At 33.2% G+C, this 22366-nt stretch overlaps 1 protein-coding gene across 1 annotated transcript in view; it reads left to right on the forward strand.

The window, feature by feature from the left end:
- The window catches only part of RNF180 (ring finger protein 180), a 151668-nt gene that overhangs the window by 57075 nt on the left and 72227 nt on the right, over positions 1 to 22366 (forward strand). Inside the window, 2 exon segments of the mRNA XM_031937404.1 lie at positions 6523 to 6778; positions 6781 to 7484. Of these exon segments, the coding sequence (XP_031793264.1) occupies positions 6523 to 6778; positions 6781 to 7484 (960 nt within the window).

Below are 22366 nucleotides of genomic sequence, written 5' to 3' on the forward strand. Positions count from 1 at the left end.
TAGCATAAAAGGGGATGGACGCTCTTAAGAAAGAAATTTTAAGGACAAATAAGGAATAATTCTGGTAAAGAAAAAAGGAAAGAGTTATGGATTTCAAAAATGATATGTGCAGAAGATAGAAACAAAGGCAGGTGATGGAATATAAATAATTATGTGTACACCTGTAAAGTTTTTTTTTTTTTTTTGAAGTATTTTAAAAAAGGAAGCAGTAATCAAAAAGATATAGACCGGTTTCATGAAAAATTACATTACTCTTTTTACTATTATTAGAATAGTTATTAGAATATTTCCAGAGACTTATGTAGCTTTGATTTATCTAAATTTTAGCAAAACATTTGACTTTTCTCATGTTGTTATTCTTTTTGAAAAATCGTAGAGATAAAAAATTTGGAAGTGGTGGAGTTTTTAATGTCAGAAAAAGAATAGTCTGATGATTAATATTTGATGCTAAATGTTAGATAGCCTATCATTGCAGTTTTATATTTTGACTCTTGTCATCCTGTATTTTGACTCCTCCTAGCTTTGTGAAACTTGGAAATTTGATAAAATAACCATCTATTTGTATCCAAATCACTGATAAAAATGTTAAATAGTATGGGGGTGGGGGAGAAACAAACAGATAGCTGGAGAACTTGAAAGGAGACTGGCTTCCAACATCAAACATTAGTCTCAGTATGATAATACTAATACATATCTTATGAATTAAAATCAGCTAATACTTAGCAACTTCTTTGCACAGAAAACTCCCAATTTCCTTTGCTAGATCTGCATTGAAGACGGAGCTTACTAACCATGAGTATCCTCCAAAGCTCTTTTATGGCCCTCTTATCTTTTCCTTTTATGCAGTTTTACTTAGTGATCTTATCAGCTCCTTTGGTTTCAGTTAGCATTTCCATATAGATATTCTTTTATCTGTTTAGCCAGCAGTAACCTTTTTTCTGTCTTACATTGCCTAGTGGACATCATAAAATGCATGGCCATTAAACCTCTAAAACTCAGCTGGACAAGGAAAGAATTCATCATCTTCCCTCCCAACTTTCCTCAAACAAAAATTAAAACAAATCCTTTCTTCTTTACTTCCCTATTATGTCAAGAACATCACCACCAGGTTTGAACCTATGTGTCATCTTCAACTATTCATTTATATTCACCCCACATATTCAGTTTGTTACCAAATCTTGTCATTCCTAACATTACAACAGTTCTCTAATATATACTTTCTTATCATTCACATAGCTGCACATGGTACAGGCTCTCATAATTTCATGCTTAGGCTATTATTTTGGTCTTCTGATTGGTCTCTCTGCTTCACGTCTCTCTGTTTTCTAGTCTCTTTTCTACTCAGCTGCCAAAATGGTTTTCCTAAAGGTCTGACTGTAAAACCCTTCCCCCAGGTCAATAAACCACAAGGTACCCTATTATTTTTAGGGTTAAATGCAAACTCCTGGTTTTTAAAGCCCTTTCTAATCTGAATTCTTCCTACCTTTCCAATCTTTTTACACCTTCCTCCTTTCTTCATAATCTATGATCCAACAATAGTATGATAGTTCCATCACCCAACTTTGGGCATTTTTATTGCCTGTCCTTCATACTTGTAATTCTTTCCCTCACCTCTACCTCTGCCTTCTTGGTTTACTTCAAGACTCATTTCAAATCTTAGGTTTTTTTTTGTTTTGTTTTTTCTTTGCTGAGACACTTGGGGTTAAGTGACTTGTTCCGGGTCACACAGCTAGGAAGTGTTAACTGTCTGAGGCTAGTTTTGAACTCAGGTCTTCCTGACTTCAGGGCTGGTGCTATCTACTATGCCACCTGGCTGCCCTCAAATCTTAGCTTCTCTTAAGAGATTTTTTCCCAGTTTCTCCCTACCCTTTACTTGCTAGTACCTTCTCTCTGAGGTTACCTATTTGCACTGCTTATTTCTTGTATTTTCATAGTTATTTGCATGTCTCCTACCTCGTTATATGAAATCCTAGAAAGTGAGGATCATATTTGTATTTTTCTTTGTATCTTCAGCACTTACCAAAGCACCTGGCTTATATAGTCAGTGCTTAATACTTTTGTTGCCATTGATGGTAATGCTAATCACAGATTTCAGCCCTGATGACATTATGTACCGGAGATATGACACACAAGGAGTCTCAGAGTTGGAAATTATCTCAGAGATCATCTGATCCTACCCATACATTGCACAACCTGTTCTTCAAATATATCCAGCACATGATGATCCAGATTTTGCTTGAAAAGACCTTTAGTAAAGGGAAATTCCCTTCCAAACCAGCAAATCTAACTTTTAGATGATTACTTCACAATCTAATCCTCTTCAGTTTTCATCCATTTCTGTTATCCTTCTCCCTAAGAATAACAAGAAAAAATCTAATCTTTTTTCCAGTGTGGAAAGAGGAAAATGAATAATAACTCTCCCTTAATATCCAAGCTTTTTCTTTTCGAAGGTAGCATGACCAGGAGAGTGTTGGGATCATGCCATATGAACAGCAAATGAATTTAATGTGTAAAAGAAAAGTCTTACATTTGGCTTGAAAATGAACAAGTGTTAGGTAGAAGAGGCATGATTAGATAGCTGTTTGAATGGAAACGATCTGGTCATTTTTACGGACTATAAGCTTAGTATAGTATAGGATCCATAAAGCTTTCTTTTCTTCTGAGCTATATTGTATTGTCAGTTGTGCTCTGACCTGATCATACTGTACCCAGAGTATTGTTTTCAGTTCTGGATGCCATGATCCTGATCATGCTATTCAGGATGTTCCCCAGTTTAGCAATATCCTTCCAAAAATGTGGCATCTAGAACTTAATACCTTCTTTGCACAGAAACTGCTTAATAAATTTTTGATGTCTTGAATTGATAGCATATAAGTCAGCATTATCAACTTTGGTGATTGAAATTCAGCCTTGTAACAAGAGATTCTTCAGCTAATGAGACTTGGTTTGCACAACGGGACATAGCTGTCCCAGTTACCTGAACAATGGCAGCATTCAGAGCCAGTCTCATGCTTTAAATGCTTGAGAGCTCACATAGCTTAGGTTGGAGGATTAACAGTCATTACTATTTTTCCTACCTATGCCCTGAAGTCCCCCACCATGGTCATTTGGCCTAGTTATTTAAGTATTTCTATACCTTGTCATCCAACCAGCTAATGTTCCTTAGAACATTTGCACTTTTGACATGTCCTGACATGTAGCATGGCATGCTAAACTATTTTGCATTTTCTTTCCCATTAAAGGGTCCTTTGATTTTTCACTTTTCTATTTGTTTCCATAGAATTTAGATGTTTTCACATAGTGACGACTTAATAAATGATCGTTCATTTCTGGGAAGTTGCTTATGTAATAAGATTTTAGGATGCAAAGAAAATAGTCAAATGACTCTCCTCCAAACCCTCCACCATTCTCTGTTCACAAATCTATGAAATTCTAGAAATGGGATGTAAACCTTAATCATTAATTGTTTCATTCATTTCATTATTTTTATATATACATATATATATATATAAATATATATAATAAATATATATATATATTTAAATACCCAAAGATTGATGTGACATAAATCCCACAATGTTGGATATGAAATTGTTTTCTAAAAGCTTATAATCATACTTAGAAGTATAAATTGCAAATGTAAAAAACCCCTTGGAGAGGGAACATAATGATGTGTAATTCAAACTAAAGTGAAATTGACTTAGATCATTTCCTGAAAACAGTTTTAATTAGTATAAGAGGGGAAAAAAGAGCAGAAGGACATTGTCAGAGAGAGAAGAAAAAGGCACACAAAGGAATGACTGATTATATAGGAAATACACTTTATTTATTTTAGTCTGTAAGATACTTCTTGATTAGGGGCATGCAGTAAGTGAAAATGTGAAATAGCAGTAGTTTGGCTTTGGTATTCTTCCTTTTTAGACCTTTTCCTCCAGTAGCTTCCACTCTCTGGAATCTATCCTGTTCCAGCCGGTCAGCCTGTGTCTAATTCTTAGCTAAGAATTATACTGGGAAAACCATCTTATAAAATGATCCCTACTAAGATATATTACCTGACAATGGCTTCTGTGTGCCCCCTTCAGTCATATTCTTACACAGCCTGATCAGAAGTATAGCTCTTAATCAGATGATTGGAGGGCTTTTCTACTTTGGGATGGAGTAATTTCTTTCAGGTATTAAAGTAAATGTAGACTAATTGTATACCCTTGCAAGAGATTGTGTGTATGTGTGTGTGTATTTTACCACATCTGTGATTTCATCAGTGCAGGGTATGCCAAGTAAGAAGTTCCTTGACCATTACAGATCTATATCTTTTCTGCAGCTTTAGAAAGCAAGGGATTAGAGTTGCATAGTCACTATGTGTCAACAGACAGGATTTGAACCTTAGTCTTCCTTATTATAAGGTCAGTTCTTCAATTCACTAGTCACTGTGTCAAAGCCAAGTTATCTCTTGTATGTACATATTTTAAAAAAACAGGAATGTTTTCTTTGAGATAATCGATGGCTAGATGGTGATCCAAGTAAACCATTCTTCATTAAAAAAGAAAAAGGTTTTGTCAAATTTAATTTCAAATCTTATAGGATAAAATTAGGTTTATATTTGATTTCGGTATTTCACTTCTAACTTAATTTCCCTTCAGCCAACAGAAAGCATATTTTTTCCATTTATGTTTCCTATCCTGTGTAAATTCTGTCTTTTCATATTAATTGCAGAACATATGTTGTTCAGTCATGTAAGTTTTTTCATGACATCATTTGAAGTTTTCTTGTCAAAGATATTGGTGTGGTTTGCCATTTTCTTCTCCAGGTTATTTTACCAATGAGGAAACTGAGACAAACAGTGTCAAGTTTAAGTAACTTACTGAGGGTTACCTGTAATGTCCAGGCTAGCTTTCTGGAGGATCTCTGGACGAGCCTTGGTCTTTAAGTAGAGAAGTGATGAAGGCAAGAGAACCACCACGAGGCTGGTCAAAGATGTCTTTATCACTATGTGTTGACACATAGGTCTGAAATCTTCTTTGTGTCTGTGTTTGAGACTGGTCTTTGTCTGTGGCTGAGAGAGAATCCTCTTGTGTCTGAGACTCCCTTAAATACCTCAGTATGATTACATCACTACAGCATATTGAGCATGCGCAACCATTATATCATCATATCACACTGAGTAGGTGCTTAACCCTGCTGATCTTGATTCAAGTACAACTTTTCAGAGTTCTGGCCCTCTATGGTTACCCAGCTTATAAATATCTGAGTCTAGATTTGAATTTAGGAAGATGAATATTCCTGATTTATGGCTCAATACTCTATCCACAGTGCCACCTGGTTGCCCAAATCTCTGCTGAACTACAATTCTGGAGGAAGTAAAAACACTTTGATCTTCTAGGGTCACTGTTTAGGACCTCAGAATATGTTTATTTATTATGTGGCTAGATGATGCAAATCTAGAAGTGATTGTTAAGATAGAAGCTGCATTGAAACTTGAAACTTAAAACAAATCCTAAATAGACATTCTTTTAGGTTGTTCAGAAAGCAGTCTGAAAAGAGCAATATATTTTCACTAAAAAACTTCCTCCCATTGCTACCATGATCTAAAACTGAATATTCTACCATATTCAGAAGTCCAGAAATATCTGTTCCTGAAAAGTCCTGCTTGTCCTTGTCCGTGTGGTGTGTGTGTGTGTGTGTATTCTAAGATTAAATCTTAGAAGCCTAATCTTCTTTATTTAAATTTTTTAGATTTAGATTGTTTAAATTTTGTTTATGTGCAGATTTCTGATTTTATAATATTTGGAGTTGTGCAAAATTTAGACATTTTCTTGCAGCATTTATCTCCCCAGAAAAACAATTCAGTATTTATAAATGTTTTGCACCTTACAAAATGTGTTACAGCACTGCAAATGTTCTGTTACTTCCTACAGTAACAATGAATATTTAAACCAATTCATTTTGCTACTAGTTTTTAAAATTGAAACTTAATTATGTTCTACCTAATGGATACGACCAGCATTCTTTGGTTATATGTAAAAAGCTAGTCAAAGCTTTATTTGTAAAATTTTGCCTCCTATAAAGCTTAGTATGAAAGAAGTGTGCCATAATAGAATCTTTATTTTGAGACTTTACTTTCAATTTTCAACTTTATAGACAATTTTATTTTCTAGGTTATAGTTATATATGAACTCTATATTCAATTTGTGGGTAGATATTTAAGTATACTTTTTATAATTTTAAAAGTAATATTCAGACTATAGTTTATAAATAATAGTTTCTAGAATTTTGGAATTGCTTTTAATTGAAAGTTCTGTTTCATTTGCTATTCAAGCTGCTTTTTACAAATAGAAAGCTTGTTTTTACCATAGTAAAATTTCACATAGCTGTTTCTCACATCAGTTCATTCATTCTCTCTCTCTCTCTCTCTCTCTCTCTCTCTCTCTCTCTCTCTCTCTCTCTCTCACACACACACACACACACACACACACACACTCTCACACACAATTAATGCATTGTTTTTATTTTCTGTACCTCTAGGCACTATAGACAATCGGAAAACTGAATCACCCTTTTTGTGGGGCCCGTTTGGGGGGCTTTAACTTCAGCAGCAGCCCAAAATGTTCCTGTGGTCAATTTGTAGCTGTACATCTTTGCAAAAGCAGGACAGATTACCAGCCTATTGTAATCAGACTAACGAGACCATCATTAAACTACTTATCACTTCATAGAGTTCAGTCAGGGCTCGACAAGGAGAATACATTTAAAAGTACAGGTGTTGCCTGGGAGAACAGAAATCAAGGTTTTTAAACATGGCCCAAAATAATGTGCCAGGAAGATTAACTGAAGCTCTTTGCCTGGAGGTACGATCAACCAGTTTTGAGACGAAAACTGAAAAACTGCACTTCAAAGCATCTAATCCAAAATACTGTCTTTTTGTTCCCCAGTCTGTGAATGACAGATGCAGTATAAGAGCTTTTCATAGAAAATCACATAGTTTGGATCTGAACATCAGAGAGAAACTTGCCTTATTGCCTACTTTATATGAAACACATGGTAAGATTCCTGCCTGTAACAGACTAAATGAAACACAGCCTTTTGACCCTCATGGCTTGTATGTAGGTTCTAGTAAAAATAGTCATTCCTCTCCAGATTCATCCAGTTTTGATGGTAATGGGCTACTGCAAAGATTTACAGTGCCTTCCTGTAATACTCTAAGACAAAGAGAAGAAGAATTTCAGTGTGGTTTAGAGGCTTCCATTGTACATTCTCACCATAATAATACTATTGATGAATTGCCTTTCCGGATGGACTTCCCTGTAACTGTTAGTGGTGTGGAAGAGCCTGGTGAAGAGGAGGAAGACATCTCATCTATTGGATTCTTACAATCTTCTGGTTTCTCCTTGGGTGCCATTAACCAAAGGCTAAGCAAAAGAGAGAGAAACAAATTAAAGAATCTGAGAAGGAAGCAAAGAAGACATCAAAGATGGCTCCAGAAACAGGTAGGAAATTATACTACATTGTTCAAAGGGCACTTGTTATTGGGGTAGAACAAGACATATCTTAAAATGTTTGGATTTTTTTAATGTTTTAATTCTTTATTAAATGATAGTCCATCATTATATATAAGCAATATTTTATAAATACAAAGCTCTAAGATGACTGAAATTTATAGCTATATTTCTAGGCATAAATGTTGCAGAAAAATGTTTTGAAAGTATTCTTATAATTTTATCCTGAAGTACTAGTAATATTAGGCAGCAATATTAGGCTTTAAACTTAGTCTTTATCAAATCCCCCAAATTTTCTTTATATCAGAAGTTCTTAATTTTATAAGTCTTATGAACCTTAAAAAATATTTTCATAATTATTTCAGTATAATTGGTTTTCCTAATAATCCTAATGTATTTCATTATATGTATTTAACAACATTATTCTGAGAAGGGGGTTGATAGGCTTCACAAGACTGCTAGCAGAGTCCATTATATAAGAAAAATTAAGAAACCCTGCTTTATATTATTTTGTAATATTTATCATAACATTAAGGTTAGATTGAAAATGATAGATACGTTGCTTATGAATAAAAACATTGGTAATCTCTGTGAAAAATTCAAGATTATTTCATTTGTGGTAAGTGCCATTTGTATATATGTAGAAAAATGATAAAAAATGTGTTGAATTTAAAATTAATTTGGCTTTGGGTTTGTTTATTTTTAAGAAATGTGCATTATTATGGCTAATAAAATCAAATAATTTAGAACAGGGGTGGAAAACCTTTTTTCTACCAAGAGTTATTTGGATGTTTATTACATCATTTGTAGGCCATACAAAATTATCAACTTACAGAACTCAAGCAGTGGGAGTTTTCAGCTCATCATCACCTGAGATTGTTGCCTTAGCAAATGATTTCACAGGCCTTATAGGGCCCATGAGCCAGATGTTCCTCATCCCTGATTTAGAACTTTTCCCAGATAAATCAGACTTCTTTTAGAAGTTCTTGAGTGTGATCAGAGATTAGGTGAGCACCCTTCACAGACATCATATTAGAGATTCATTCTTTGAATAGTGTTTGTATTAAATCAATTTTATTGTATTTAAAAATGCAAAAAAAAAATTCCATTCTCAGCTCATTGCTCATTGGTTGTACCAAAACAGGCAGCAGCTTAAGTTTGAGCTTCAGGTGGTAGCTTTCTAACCCTTGTACTAAATCGTTCTGCAGTCCTTCCTAGTCTGATGTACTGTTTTTCTGTAGTAATATCTCATAATACTTATTAATCAACATGGATTAAATACCAACAATATCAGAGAATATGTTTCTTTGTAAAAAAATAAGACTATTTCATTCATACTTAGTTATATATATATATATATATATATATATATATATATATAGCTTATAAATTGGAACTGAAATTTTCCAACTCCAAACTTAGTGTTCTTTCTGATCCATGATGCTACTTTGATTTTGTTGTATAGAGCATATTGATAGAATGATTAATTTAATTTAAATAATAACTTTTATATAATGCTTAACAAGTACCAGTCATTGTACTTAGCACTCTAAAAATTTTATCTCATTTGATCCTTACCATAACCCTAAGAGGTAAATACTATTATTATCCCCATTTTACAGATGAAATAGCTAAGGCATATAATTTTTTTAAAATAACTTTTTAATGCCAGAACCCATGCCAGGGTAATTTTTTACAACATTATCCCTTGCACTCACTTCTGTTCCGATTTTTCCCCTCCCTCCCTCCACCCCCTCCCCCAGATGGCAAGCAGTCCATGTTAAAGAGATTATAGTATATCTTAGATACAATATATGTGTGCAGAACTGAAAAGTTCTCTTGTTGCTCAGGGAGAATTGGATTCAGAAGGTATAACCCAGGAGGAAAAACAAAAATGCACAGTTTACATTCATTTCCTAGTGTTCTTTCTTTGGGTGTAGCTGCTTCTGTCCATTAAGGCAAATAAATTTAAGTAACTTACCCAGAGTCACATAGCTAGTAAATATCTTTGGCTGCATTTGAATTCAGTTCTTCCTGATTCCAGACATGATTTTCTATTGCTGTGCTACCTAACTTCTCCTTATATATTTTTATATTGCTTCTGATGAACTGTTCAAGATGCAACAGATGGGTTCATTGAAACAGTTATTTTATCAACATGGGAATAATATATTTAGGACTGAAAGGGATGTTCAAAGCTATTTAATCTAACCTTTTAATTTTGCAGATGAAGAAACAAACCCAGAACAATTATGTGACTGTACTATAGCCACATAGATAGATAGTAAGAAGGGTTGTTGTCCAGTTTTTTTTAGGTCATGTTCTACTTTTTGTGATTTCCTTTAGGTCTTTCTTGTCAAAAATACTGTGCCATTTTGCCATTTTCTTCTCTAGCTCATTTTACAAATGAAGAAACGGAGGTAATTATGATTAAGTGATTTATTTGCTCAGGGTAACATAAGTAGATAGTGTCTGATATCAGGTAGTAAGTGACAGAAATCCAATTTGTAGCCACATCATCTGATTTTTCTCATCTACCTCATTTACCACATCCTTCTCTACCTCATATAATACTTCATGTCAAGTACTTTTGATATATATATATTATATATATATATATATATATATATATATTCTAACAACGAAAAAAGATGATTTACTAATATATTAAGGACTTTGCAGCATTTTTATTTCATTTATCAACAATTATGTTATTCTATATTATCAAAACGGAAATAAATTATTCAGCCACACAAATATATTTACAAATTTTCATTTATTTAAATTGTAAAAACCAAACTTTGTATTGGAATACTAATCCACTTGTGAGAAAAATATATGTTGAGTTCAGTTTAAGTAAATGCACAGAAAGATACTATCACAAATAGTGATAGAATAGGTTGCCCTAAAATATTTAGTTAGGAAATGAGAAATAGAAATTAATATGCTAATTATACTTTTCTTTACACAATAACATCTTCGAAATGAAATAATGTGGTGCTTATGAATTGTACTTATCTCTTGGGAGTGATGATCCTAAAGAATTCTTTCCAGCTCCTAACATTCTATAGTTCAGTATAAGACTATTGCAGGCTAGAAGGCAGGATTTACTATTCAATTTAGAAACAAATAATAATGAATTTGCCTTTTGAAATAAAAATTGCTTTATATTTGATTAAATTATAATTGGATTCACAAAGTTGTTAGTCTGTAAGTCAGTTTAATTTTTAAAATGGTTAATTTAGTTGAGCTTTTTTTTTCTTTTTTATTGAATTAATGGATTGTTTAGATGGATCTCTTCAGTCAAAATGCCCATTCCGGTAGTCCTATGTGGACATAGCCTATATAATCCAAGAAATATTACGTAGACAATATAGCATAGATCTTTGACATTGAAATCTTTGAAATGTGCATTAGATATTATAACATTCAGAAGTCTGAGATATAAATCATATACTGTACTTTCTTTGGAACAGAAAAAAGGCTAATTGACCCCAATTTGGAGAAAGGAATGCTGGAAAAAAGTAAAATATCTTCAGAAAGCTGATGTTTTAAAAAGTTAACCTCAAGCTGTGAATACTTAATAAAGATTGTTAATATTAGGAAATTATTAACAATAATTCCGTTTAATTCAGTGGATCTCATGCTATAGATAATTGTTCCAATGATATGTTACAGCTGTGATTCCTATCCATGTTGTCCAATAAATCCTCCGTGGAAGAATCTGTGCAATATATGATGAGAAAGTATGTTTATGTGTGAGTAGTTATTAATATTATCTTAATTTCCATGGAGGGTAATCAATAATAAAAAAATAAACACTTATTAATCACTTACTATGCACATATCACTGTATTTAACACTGTGTGTACAAAGACAAAAAAAATTGCTCTTAGGAAGTTTATATTCTACAGAGAGATATAGCATGTAAACCAAAAGACATATAAGATATTTGGAGAACACATGGGGGAGGGAAACCACATTAAAAATTTTTTTCATTTTTCAGCATCAATAATTTGTTTGAACAGACCAAATTAGATTCACTCACTTGCCTGCCATATAATAATATTTTTCTTTTCTTTCTTCCTTCCCTCCCTCCTCTCTTTCTTCCTTCCTTCTCTTTTTTTCTTTTTCTTTTTATTTATTTATTTTTTTTTAATTTTTATTTTTTGGTGAAGCAGTTGGGGGTTAAGTGATTTACCCAGGGTCACATAGCTAAAAATTATAAAATAATTCAATTAGAAGATGGTTAGTGAATTATCTAGTAAAGAAAGCCAAAGTTATAGAGATCTAGAATGGCTCTTCAAAGAGATCATCCTTAACTATGGTTTTCTTTTTTAAATAGAATTGCTAAATTTTTAGGTAGATTAGGAGAATGCTGGTTTAACATAGCTTAACATATCTAATACCATTCTTATGGAAAACATGCTTTATGAAAGATGAGATGGAAAAGGAAAGGATAGAAACAAGGAGATCTGAAGTAGGGCAGAAAAGAACTGATGTGAGTGATATAGAGGAAATAGGGGAGGTCTCCTTTCTTAGTCCTCCCCCCCTTTAAACTTGGGCATTCCCAAACCCTTTGTTTTACCAGATTGTGCCTAATAAAAAAGATACTTTGTTTATCAGGGTAGATCTCCAAACTGTATGAAAATTCCATTCTATAAACTTTGCTAAATGAATTATTGTATCTATTTAAGAGGTAGGAAGTAGAAGGGATTGTGCATCAAAGGACCTAATTTCCCTGAGTCACTTATTTTCTTTGACTATCACTTCTCCTAACTATATTCTTTTCTTTTTTATTGAAGCTTTTTTTTTTATTTTCAAAAAATATGTAAGAATAATTCTTCAACACTGACCCTTGTAAAACCTTGTGTTCCAATTTCCCTGCATCCCCTCACCTTCTCCCCTGGATGGTAAGTAATCCAATATATGTCAAACATGGTAAAAATATATGTTAAATCCAATATAGGCATACATATTTATACAATTATCTTGCTGCACAAGAAAAATCAGATCAAAAAGGAAAAAAATGAGAAAAAAAAAACAAAATGTTAGCAAACAACAAAAAGTGAAAATGCTATGTTGTGATCCACACTTAGTTCCCACAGTCTTCTCTCAGGGTGCAAATGGCTCTCTTCATCACAAGATCATTAGAACTGGCCTGAATCATCTCATTGTTGAGAAGAGCCATGTCCATCAGAATTGATTGTCCTATAGTCTTCTTGTTGCCATGTATAATGATCTCCTGGTTCTGCTCATTTCACTCAACATCAGTTCATGTAAGTCTCTCCAGGCCTTTCTGAAATCATCCTGCTGGTCATTTCTTAGGGAACAATAATAATCCATAACATTCATATACCACAATTTAGTCAGCCATTCCCCAATTGATGGGCATCCATTCAGTTTCCAGTTTCTTGGCACTACAAAGAGGGCTGCACAAATATTTTTGCACATGTGAGTCCCTTTCCCTCCTTTAAGATCTCTTTGGGATATAAACCCAGTAGAAATACTGCTAGATCAAAGGGTATGCAGTTTGATAACCCTTTCAGCATTGTTATGGGCCAGAACTCTGAACTTGAAACAAAGGATTCTTACAAGGTACTAAGTCAGGGGAATTGATAGAGACAATAGTTATCTAATTTAGCATGGTTCAGTATAATTGATTTAATCCTACAAGGAGATGTTATGGTCCAGAACTTGGAACAAGGGACTAAGTGGAATTGAGGAAACAATGGTTAAATCTAGTTTAGCACTGATTTAATCCTACAACAAATAATGGTTTCCTAGTGATATAATGATTGGTTTGTACTCATTGTGGAGTTTATAGGCCAGAAGCCTCAGCCAGGGAGATTGAGAGACTAGTAGACAAAAGGCTGGAGCACAAACCCTTGGACTCGGACAGATTCTTCCCATCTCACACCACCTTGGTGGCAGGCTCTCCTCCTTGATTTCTTCACTAAAACCAAGACTCCAGAAGGCCCCCAGAAAACTAGCTGAGCCCCAAGTGAAGGAGATTAGACTTTGAAGGAGACGATAAAGGATTTGGACTTTAATCCCTGGCTGCACTTGTAGTGATTACTGAACTGAAAAGAAGGCTGCTCCCAGAGACCCCAAGAAAATCTCAACAGAGAACATTATATTTTAGAGAGAATATTACAGGCATAGTTCCAAATTGCTCTCCAGAATGGTTGGGATCCATTCAGAATTTCACCAACAATGCATTTCCTAACTTTTCTCATCCTGGAGAAACTTGTGGCCTGAGGCCTTACTCTTTTGATTCATCATCCCTGTCCCTCAAACTTCACTTGGTACTGAATTCACTCCCCATACTTCCCCTCCTCTTGTCCTTTCCACCACCACCTTTTTTGTTGCTCCAATTTATTTGTTTTTCCCCATAAAAAAAAGATTCCTAGAAAGTCAGGATTGTGTGGGTTATTCATATTTGTAGTCCCAGCACTTAACAAAGTATCTGGCACATTATCAATGCTTTAGAAATGCTTGCTCCATCTCTCATCCATTTTTCTTTCTGGTTCTAAGTTCATGATAATATGATACATTTTATAAAAGAAAATTAATTGATTCTACAATTATTTTCTGTAACACCAAATTTTCTTCACCAGTCTTTCTCAACATTTATGCTTTGGGAACATGTAGTTATACTTTTAAAATATATATATATTATTTTGAACACCAGAGGGCACCAAATAACAAAAATTGTTTATTTTCATCAAAAAGCAATAGGGAAAGTGTGACAATGTATTTTTAGATTTTTGATAGATTAAAATAGCAACAGTGTTTATATCTAAAAGCAAGGGCTTTAAAAATCATAGTGGTGTTTACTGCTGATCGGTCTGCCAAGAATCTTTTAGCAATTTTTTGCTTGTCTTTTTTTCAGAGATTTATTATATGCTTTCTCGAAGAGAAAAGATATTCAAGTACTACCTTGAGCTAATGGTTGAGATAAATTGTTCTTAAGTGAATTGTTTTATTTGGTGCTATTAGTTTTCTACTTTGCATGAGAGATATGGTTCTCTTGAGACTAAAAATAGCTTCTGTATTACAAATAAAAGAAATGATGATAGTTCAGTATGGCATTTCTAATGACATTGTCATAATGCTTATTTATGCCGTTAGTAGAAATTAGATTAGATTTAAACAAATCTCCATGAACCATATGTTCCTTGTCAATCATAAGGGTGTTGAATGCCATAGAAACAAATCATTTCTTTGTCACTTTACAAACTTAATATTAAGCATCAATTTGCCAACTAAACTCATCTTACAATGGTAAATGCATTTTAAAAATAAAACTAGTTTCAACAATTAAAAAGTCAGTCATGTTATTCAATCATTCTTAAATTTCCATCAAGATGCTTTATTCATCTATTCCCTTTTGTTTTTCTTAAGTATGTAGTACTCTTTTAAAGTATTTTTTAAAAAAGTTTTTTTCAGTTAATAAAAATCTTGCTTTTTCCCTCCATGGGAGGTGAAGGACAGCTCTTGTAACAGATATTCATAATTAAGTAAAATACATGTATGCATTTTTGTGTATGTGTTGCTTTTAATTATTTATGGCTAATATAGGTTGTGAAGATATATCCTGGAATTATTATAACTTATCTCTAATTATTATTGAAATAAAACATTTATTTTTGGAAGTTTTATTCTGTTGATAGATTGCTTTTCAGAAAGTTTCTACTACTTTTGCAATTCCATCAACAATAAATTACTATAAATGATTCCTTGCATTCTTGTCAGCATTGAATTTTGTTGATTTTAATTCTTTTTGCTGGTATAATTGTGTGGAGGAATTATCCTGGAATTATTTTTATTTTCATGTCTGATTATTCATGGAGTTGAAAATTCTTTCAAGTTATTATTAACAGTTTGGCTTTTTCCCCTTTCAAAAACTATTTGGTCATATTCTTTGATCATTTATCCATGGGGGACTCTCAGTTACTTTTGTACATCTAGCATTTTTAATATAATATAGAAGTTGAATTATCTGTCTCATATTTACTATAAAATTTCCTTAATCTTATTTTTTTAACCTTTCTTTTTATTTTTATTTTAATGTAAGCAAGGGCATCTTTCTTGTCCTTAGTTCTTCCATTTGTTTAGTAGGAAAAAGTTATCCACTCCCAAAATTGAGATAAAAATAGTTTCATTTCTTCCATCTTTTTTATAGTCCCTGTTTTTATATATAAATTAATTATTTATTCCATACAGAATTCACTGAGATATATGATATGAGGAATGAATCTTAATCCAATTCCTGCCAAATTGCCATTCATTTTCTTCACATATATTGGTTAAGTATAGCAATATCAAAAAAGACAAAAAAGAGGAAGCCTGGGCAAAAGTATTTGGCATTGGGAGGTTGTTCACTGCAAAGTCATCTAGAGAAAGAATTTTCTGTAGTTGATGAAATCCACCTCAAGTTCCTATTTTGGAGAACATTTTGTTGTCCTTAATTAGATCCTTAATTACTCAAGAGTCTGACTTAACTTACTAGTCATACTATCATTCAACAAGCATTTTTTTTTTTTTTTTTTTTTTTTTTTTGCTGAGGTAATTGTAATTGGGATTAAGTGACTTGCTCAGGGTCACCCAACTAGGAAGGGTTAAGTGTGTGAGATCATATTTGAACTCAGGTCCTCCTGACTTTAGAGTTTGTGCTCGTTGCTGCTCCATTTAACAAGCATTTTAAAAACATTCTGTTTTATGTAGCAAATACAAAGAGGAAAATGAAAACAGCCTTGCCATTAAGGAGATAATTTGAGGAAACACCTTGTATACAAATAAGTAAATATGAAAGATATATAACATAAAAATGTGTGTATGTTCATGTGTGCACATGTATGTATATATATGTGTGTGTATATATATTCATATATATATCAGGAGAAGCCTTTTAGGTATACTAGTATATAGATCTAACTTTCTAATGGGTGTACTTAGTTATTTCTCTTCTTTGAATGTACACTATTTAAGCGCAAGGACTGGTCTTTTTGTTCTGTTAATTTGGGATTTTTTTGCCTTTGTATCTCCAATTCTTAGCACAGTGCCTGGCACATATTATTTGTTTAATAAATACTTGCTGACTGACTAAATGACTAATACTTGAGTTGCGCCTTGAATGGAATTAGATTCTCCAAGAGACCAAGGTAGAAAGCATTTCATTCATTGGAGTAAAAAGTATGGGGAAGGAGCAAGGATATTAGTTGTGGGATAAAGCAGAGTAACTAACTTTGGCACGAATTTAGTGTGTGATACTAATAAAAAGTGTGGAAAGACAGATTTGAGCTATCATAGAGTTTTAAATGCTTCACATCATTCTCTCAGTTGAGACTTTAGCGTTGCAAGTCATGGATTATCATGAAGAATTAAAAGTACCTCCTAAATTCATTTCAGTTACATTCCACAAACATTACTAATTCTAAATGGCAATGAAAGAGTGCATAGTAGGCAACATAGTACCATGGCAGAACTGCACAAGAGAAGTAGCATAAAATATATTTTAAAAGAAATATACAAAAATATAAGCAAGTAAAGCTAATCATGTGTTGAAATAAACAAATAACTGTTTACTTCTTCTTTAACCAATTATAGTTTCATTTATTTGTTTAAGCTTTCCATGTAGTCTTAAAGCTATTGTTCCTGTTATTGTGATTTAATTCTGTTTTTATTCTATCATTGCCTGAATTTATAGTTTTCACTTTAAAACTTTTAAAAAAGTTTTTTATGTTTTTTTGATCTATGTATACTTATTGTATGTGCTTTTAGTTCTATTTGGTTTTCTCCATATATCTGTGTATATATTTGACTTTTAATTTTCTGAATATATTTCTCCATAAAGAGTAAATGCAATTTATTAAATAGATTATTATTTTTATTTTTAAATAATTTGGTAATGGAATATTGAAGGTTTACTGTTTTATTTTTCTATTTCTTCATGAATTATTATTAATTTAATTTTAAAATTATTTTTATAATTAACAATAAACATTTATTCATTTTTCCTTTGTTGTGCAATGTTCCTGCCTGTCTCTTTCAATGTTTTCTATTTTGAATTTTCTTTATTATTATACATATTAGTACAAGCACATGTACCTTATTTTCTGTTTTCTTTTTCTACCTTCATGATATATTTTGAGAAGGCATGAAGCATGATGTAGTGCAGTGGTATTAAATTCAAATAAAAACAAGCCCTGAAACCTTGTGTTGACTTAAGAAGCCACAAATTAACATTATATATGTTGTATTATATTCTTATTAATTTTGTTAAATGTTTTACAATTTATTTTAATGTTTCATTGGAGTTTGGTCCTAGTTTGACACCTGGTATAGTGGATTAGAGAGCAATGAATCCATGTCTTGCATGAAATTTCTCACTTTTTTCTTCTAAGCTGTGTATTCTCCTTTTGATGCTTTGCTCTAGAACTTTTATTATTTTTATTTCTTCCTTTCTTTTAAATACTCCTTTTGGAAAATCTGTTTTTCACTCTGAGTCTTTACTTACAAGTATTATCGAGTTTATTTGCTTTTTCTTTTTGGGGTTCTTAAATTTATAGTAATTTTTATACTAATTGGTTATTTCTTTGATTAATACATTTCTCCAACATTAGTTCTTAAATAGGGGACTTTCTGCTAGAGCCTAATTCTGTTACACACTGGGATTTAGGGTGGGATGGGAGGTGTGAGCTTAGCCTATCTTTGCCTTGCTTAGGTCCCCTGAGTTTTTCTGCTGATCTCCATAGCATAGAGTTAGATCTTTTGGGGGCTTTTGAGATTTAATTCCCCCTATTTTCATTGCTATCTCTTGTTGTTGCTGCTTCTGTTGTTGTTTGTCTTTAGTTGTCAGAGTGTTATGAGCCAGAACTTGAAACAGGGTGTTAGAATTGGTAGAAACAATGCTTATGTTTACACCTTTGAGAGTTCATACATCAGTTCTTTCAGGATTCAGTATGAGGTATCCAAGTTTACACCTCCCACAATCCTACTCTCTCAGAGGAAGAGTCAACCTTTGGGTTCACACCTTTAAGAGATCATATATAAGAAGCTCTCAGTCTCAGCAAGGATCAGTTGGAGATATTAAGAGTCATACATAAGTCAGTGAAGAGACTTGAAGAGATTGAGAAGTGAGAAGTCAGCTGAGGAAACTGATAGAGCTAGAGACTGCAGTCGGGCAGAATTGGGGATTCGGAAGAGGAGAGGCTGAAGCTGGTAGAAGCAGAGGCAAAGCTCTTGTTGAGCTGTTGGAACCAAGGAAAGCTTACCGGGATATTTTGGAAAAGACAATAAACGATTGGATTTTAACTCCTGGCTGCATTTGAGGTGATTAATGATCTGAACTGAAACTAAGGCTGCCTCCAAAAAACCTCTGCAAGAAACCTGCTTCCAGAGAGAACCATTATATACAAAAGAAGAGAACACTACAAGAGGACCAGTAGCATCACACAGGTGATGTCTTAAATTTTTTGTGAGTTTGATTTAATTGAGACAGGGCTGTGCAAAGTCATCAGCCTCATTCTCTCTTTCACAGTCATCCAAGTCCACTGTCATGATGAAAGCAAACTAATCTCAAGAGTCTCAGGGCTGAGGTGTTCCAATATGTGCATTGTGTTACTGTGCTGGTTTTTTTACCTTCAAACCCTTAGGATTTGAAGCTTCTACTCTGGGATTTTCTGATTACCCCAGAGCTTTATAACAAGACTTCAAGATTTCTCAGGGGAGCCTACAGCTCTTGCTACGTCTGGATGCCTTTGTAAGTTACATATGTCCCTTATTCTTAGAGGTTACCCTTTGGTTTTATGGATGGCCCCTCTTTCCTATAACTTATTGAAATCTGGCTAACTTTTTGTTCTGTTCTAGTATGGAAAAAGTAACTGGTTTGTCAGTGGACTTCTTGATCAGTTCTCAGGCTGCTTCAACATTCAGGGTTTTTGTAGAAAAGAGTCAGAATGATTAGCCATTCTGTAGCCATTGAAGGGTTTACTTTGTTTCTAGTTCTTTGCTACCACAAAAAAAAGTGCTGGGATTGATATTTTTATATATACATGGGAGGTTCCTTTCAGTCTTTTAACTTCTTAGCATATGTACATATCATTGGAATCTTTCAGTTAAACACTAGGCATTTACTTACTTTTGAACTGGAATTGAATTTGAAATAGAATTCTGTATTGTTTCCAGAATAATTGAACAATTCAGAACTCCACCAAGTTTGTTATTAGTGTTCCTGGCATTCTTTTACCCTTCTAAAATTGTCTACATCCATGTTTTGTCATCTTTGGTAATATGCTGATCATGAAATGAACTCTGAAAGTTGCCTTAATTTATATTTCTCTTATAACTAATGATTTGGAATACACTTTAATCTGATAGTGTTTTCAATTCTTTTAAAAATGTTCATTTATATCCTTTATGCATGAGGGAATGGCTCTTGGTTTTTATATATTTGTACTATTTGCAGTTTTCTGTTCATTTTGAATATCAAATCATTATCAAAGCTTTTTGATGTAAAGATTCCTCTTTGGAAAGTTTCCCTTTTCATAGCCTCATTGATTTTGTCCTGCAGAAATGTTTTCATCTCATATAGTTAAAATCATTTATCTTTTGGGATTTCTTCTGTCTATATTTTTAAGTCTCTGTTCAACTATTGTTGCTAGAAGTTAGAACTTTGAATTATTAGCTTTTGAACTTAATTAGTAACCATTTTATGCAATGGAAGATTGAGTTGAGAATGCTTTGCTTCTTACCTATTAAGAAATAGTTTGCTTCTTTTGGTTCTGTCTGCAGCATCTGAGATCTTCTGTACCATACCTAATTTTAGGGCATTGCAGTAATCTAGGCTAGATGTGACAACTGCATATATTACTGTGACGAGGTCTGCCTCTAGAAGAAAAGAAGGTAACGTCCTGGGCATTGAGAGCAGAAAGCATTTTTGGCCAACAAAGCAATCTGGGAATCCAGGAGCAGTAATTAATTAGACAACTCATTGACTCTGCACCTTTGATATTCTGGGAAAGTATTAGTTTGATGTGCCTCTATATAATAGACCCTTTCTAAAGGTCTATTTTGTGTTTTTTTTAAACTTGTTTTTTCTATTAAGATAACTTCGTGTCAGAGTTTAGAGCTTTGTGACTGAAGAATGAAAAAAAAATAACTGCAGAAATTTTTTTTCATTAACTATATGTTTAAATTTCAAATTATTGATCAGTATAAAGAAGGGAAAGGGACCTGGATGTGCACGAATGTTTGTGGCAGCCCTCTTTGTAGTGGCCAGAAACTGGAAACTGAGTGGATGCCCATCAATTGGAGAATGGCTGAATAAATCGTGGTATATGAATATTATGGAATATTATTATTCTGTAAGAAATGACCAACAGGATGATTTCAGAAAGGCCTGGAGAGACTTACATGAACTGATGCTGAGTGAAATGAGCAGGGCCAAGAGAGCATTATATACTTCAACAACAGTACTATATGATGACCAATTCTGATGGACCTGGCCATTCTCAGCAATGAGATGAATCACATCAGTTCCAGTGGAGCAGTAATGAACTGAACCAGCTACACCCAGCGAAAGAATTCTGGGAGATGACTAAAAACCATTACATTGAATTCCCAATCCCTATATTTTCGCCCACCTGCATTTTGGATTTCCTTCACAGGCTAATTGTACAATATTTCAGAGTCCGATTCTTTTTGTCAGCAAAATAACGGTTTGGACATGTATGCTTATTGTGTATCTAATTTATATTTTAATATATTTAACATCTACTGGTCATCCTGCCATCTGGGGGAGGGGGTGAGGGGAAGAAGGGAAAAAATTGGAACAAGAGGTTTAGCAATTGTCAATGCTGTAAAGTTACCCTTACATATAACCTGTATATAAAAGGCTATTGAACATTCAAAAAAAATTATTAATCAGTCAGATGATCACTAAGAATTTAATTACTTAATATTTGTTCAGCAATTTAAAGCTTACTAATTTCTGGCCTACTAGATTCTGAACTTTCTGACTGAACTATAATAACAGCAAGTATATTCAAGGAGGAGAACATAAGATTTATCTCTTTGTAAAGGTTTTCTTTCAGCCTTTAGTGATACTTGTATATTCCGATGTCTTTCTTTTAATAGTGAATTTAAAATAAGGCAAAAGGAATATTTAATATATTGATGTTTAAGTCGGCTTTATTGATGTCCCAATGATGGGAAATCATAGTTTCTTTGTACCTTTTTTTTTTTTCCCCTATGATTTTTATATATTCTTCTATAAATCTTTTACAGGAAATCTGCCCAATGTGCTGGAGACCTTACAATGGTCTTTTCATATTTTATGGGTACCAATTTAAAGCAGGCCTTTCATCATTTTTGCCATATAACTGATAATAGCCCCTTTTTGGCTAATATTGTTTTTGATGATATTGTTCTTGTTCTCTCTCTCTCTCTCTCTCTCTTTTTCTTTTTAGCACTTCTTATGTTGATAATATGTTGTTGTCTACTCACACCCACCATACATCATTTATTTCATTGTCCTTCAATCACCTTAAATTGTGATTCTGAAGAAATTTTTATAGTCTGTGATTTAAAATCTTTTAGCATCACCTTTTAGAGTACTTGTGTTAAAAACAAAATGGCTGTTGTATTAAGAAGCAGCTTTGAATCATTGAAAGCACTGTATGCTGGTCCCTTCCTACATTTCCAGACTACTTCCACACTATCTCTTTCAATAATCCAGTCATACTAGATTACTTGTTCTAAAATATAGAATGCTCCCATCTTTGTTCCCTTTTTTTGTGTCTACATGTCTAGAATGCTCTCCCACCTCACCTCTGCCTTCACTGAGACAAAATCTTTATAAAGGAGTA

The sequence above is a fragment of the Sarcophilus harrisii genome, chromosome 1, assembly GCF_902635505.1.
Source record: "Sarcophilus harrisii chromosome 1, mSarHar1.11, whole genome shotgun sequence".
Classification (NCBI taxonomy): Eukaryota; Metazoa; Chordata; class Mammalia; order Dasyuromorphia; family Dasyuridae; genus Sarcophilus; species Sarcophilus harrisii.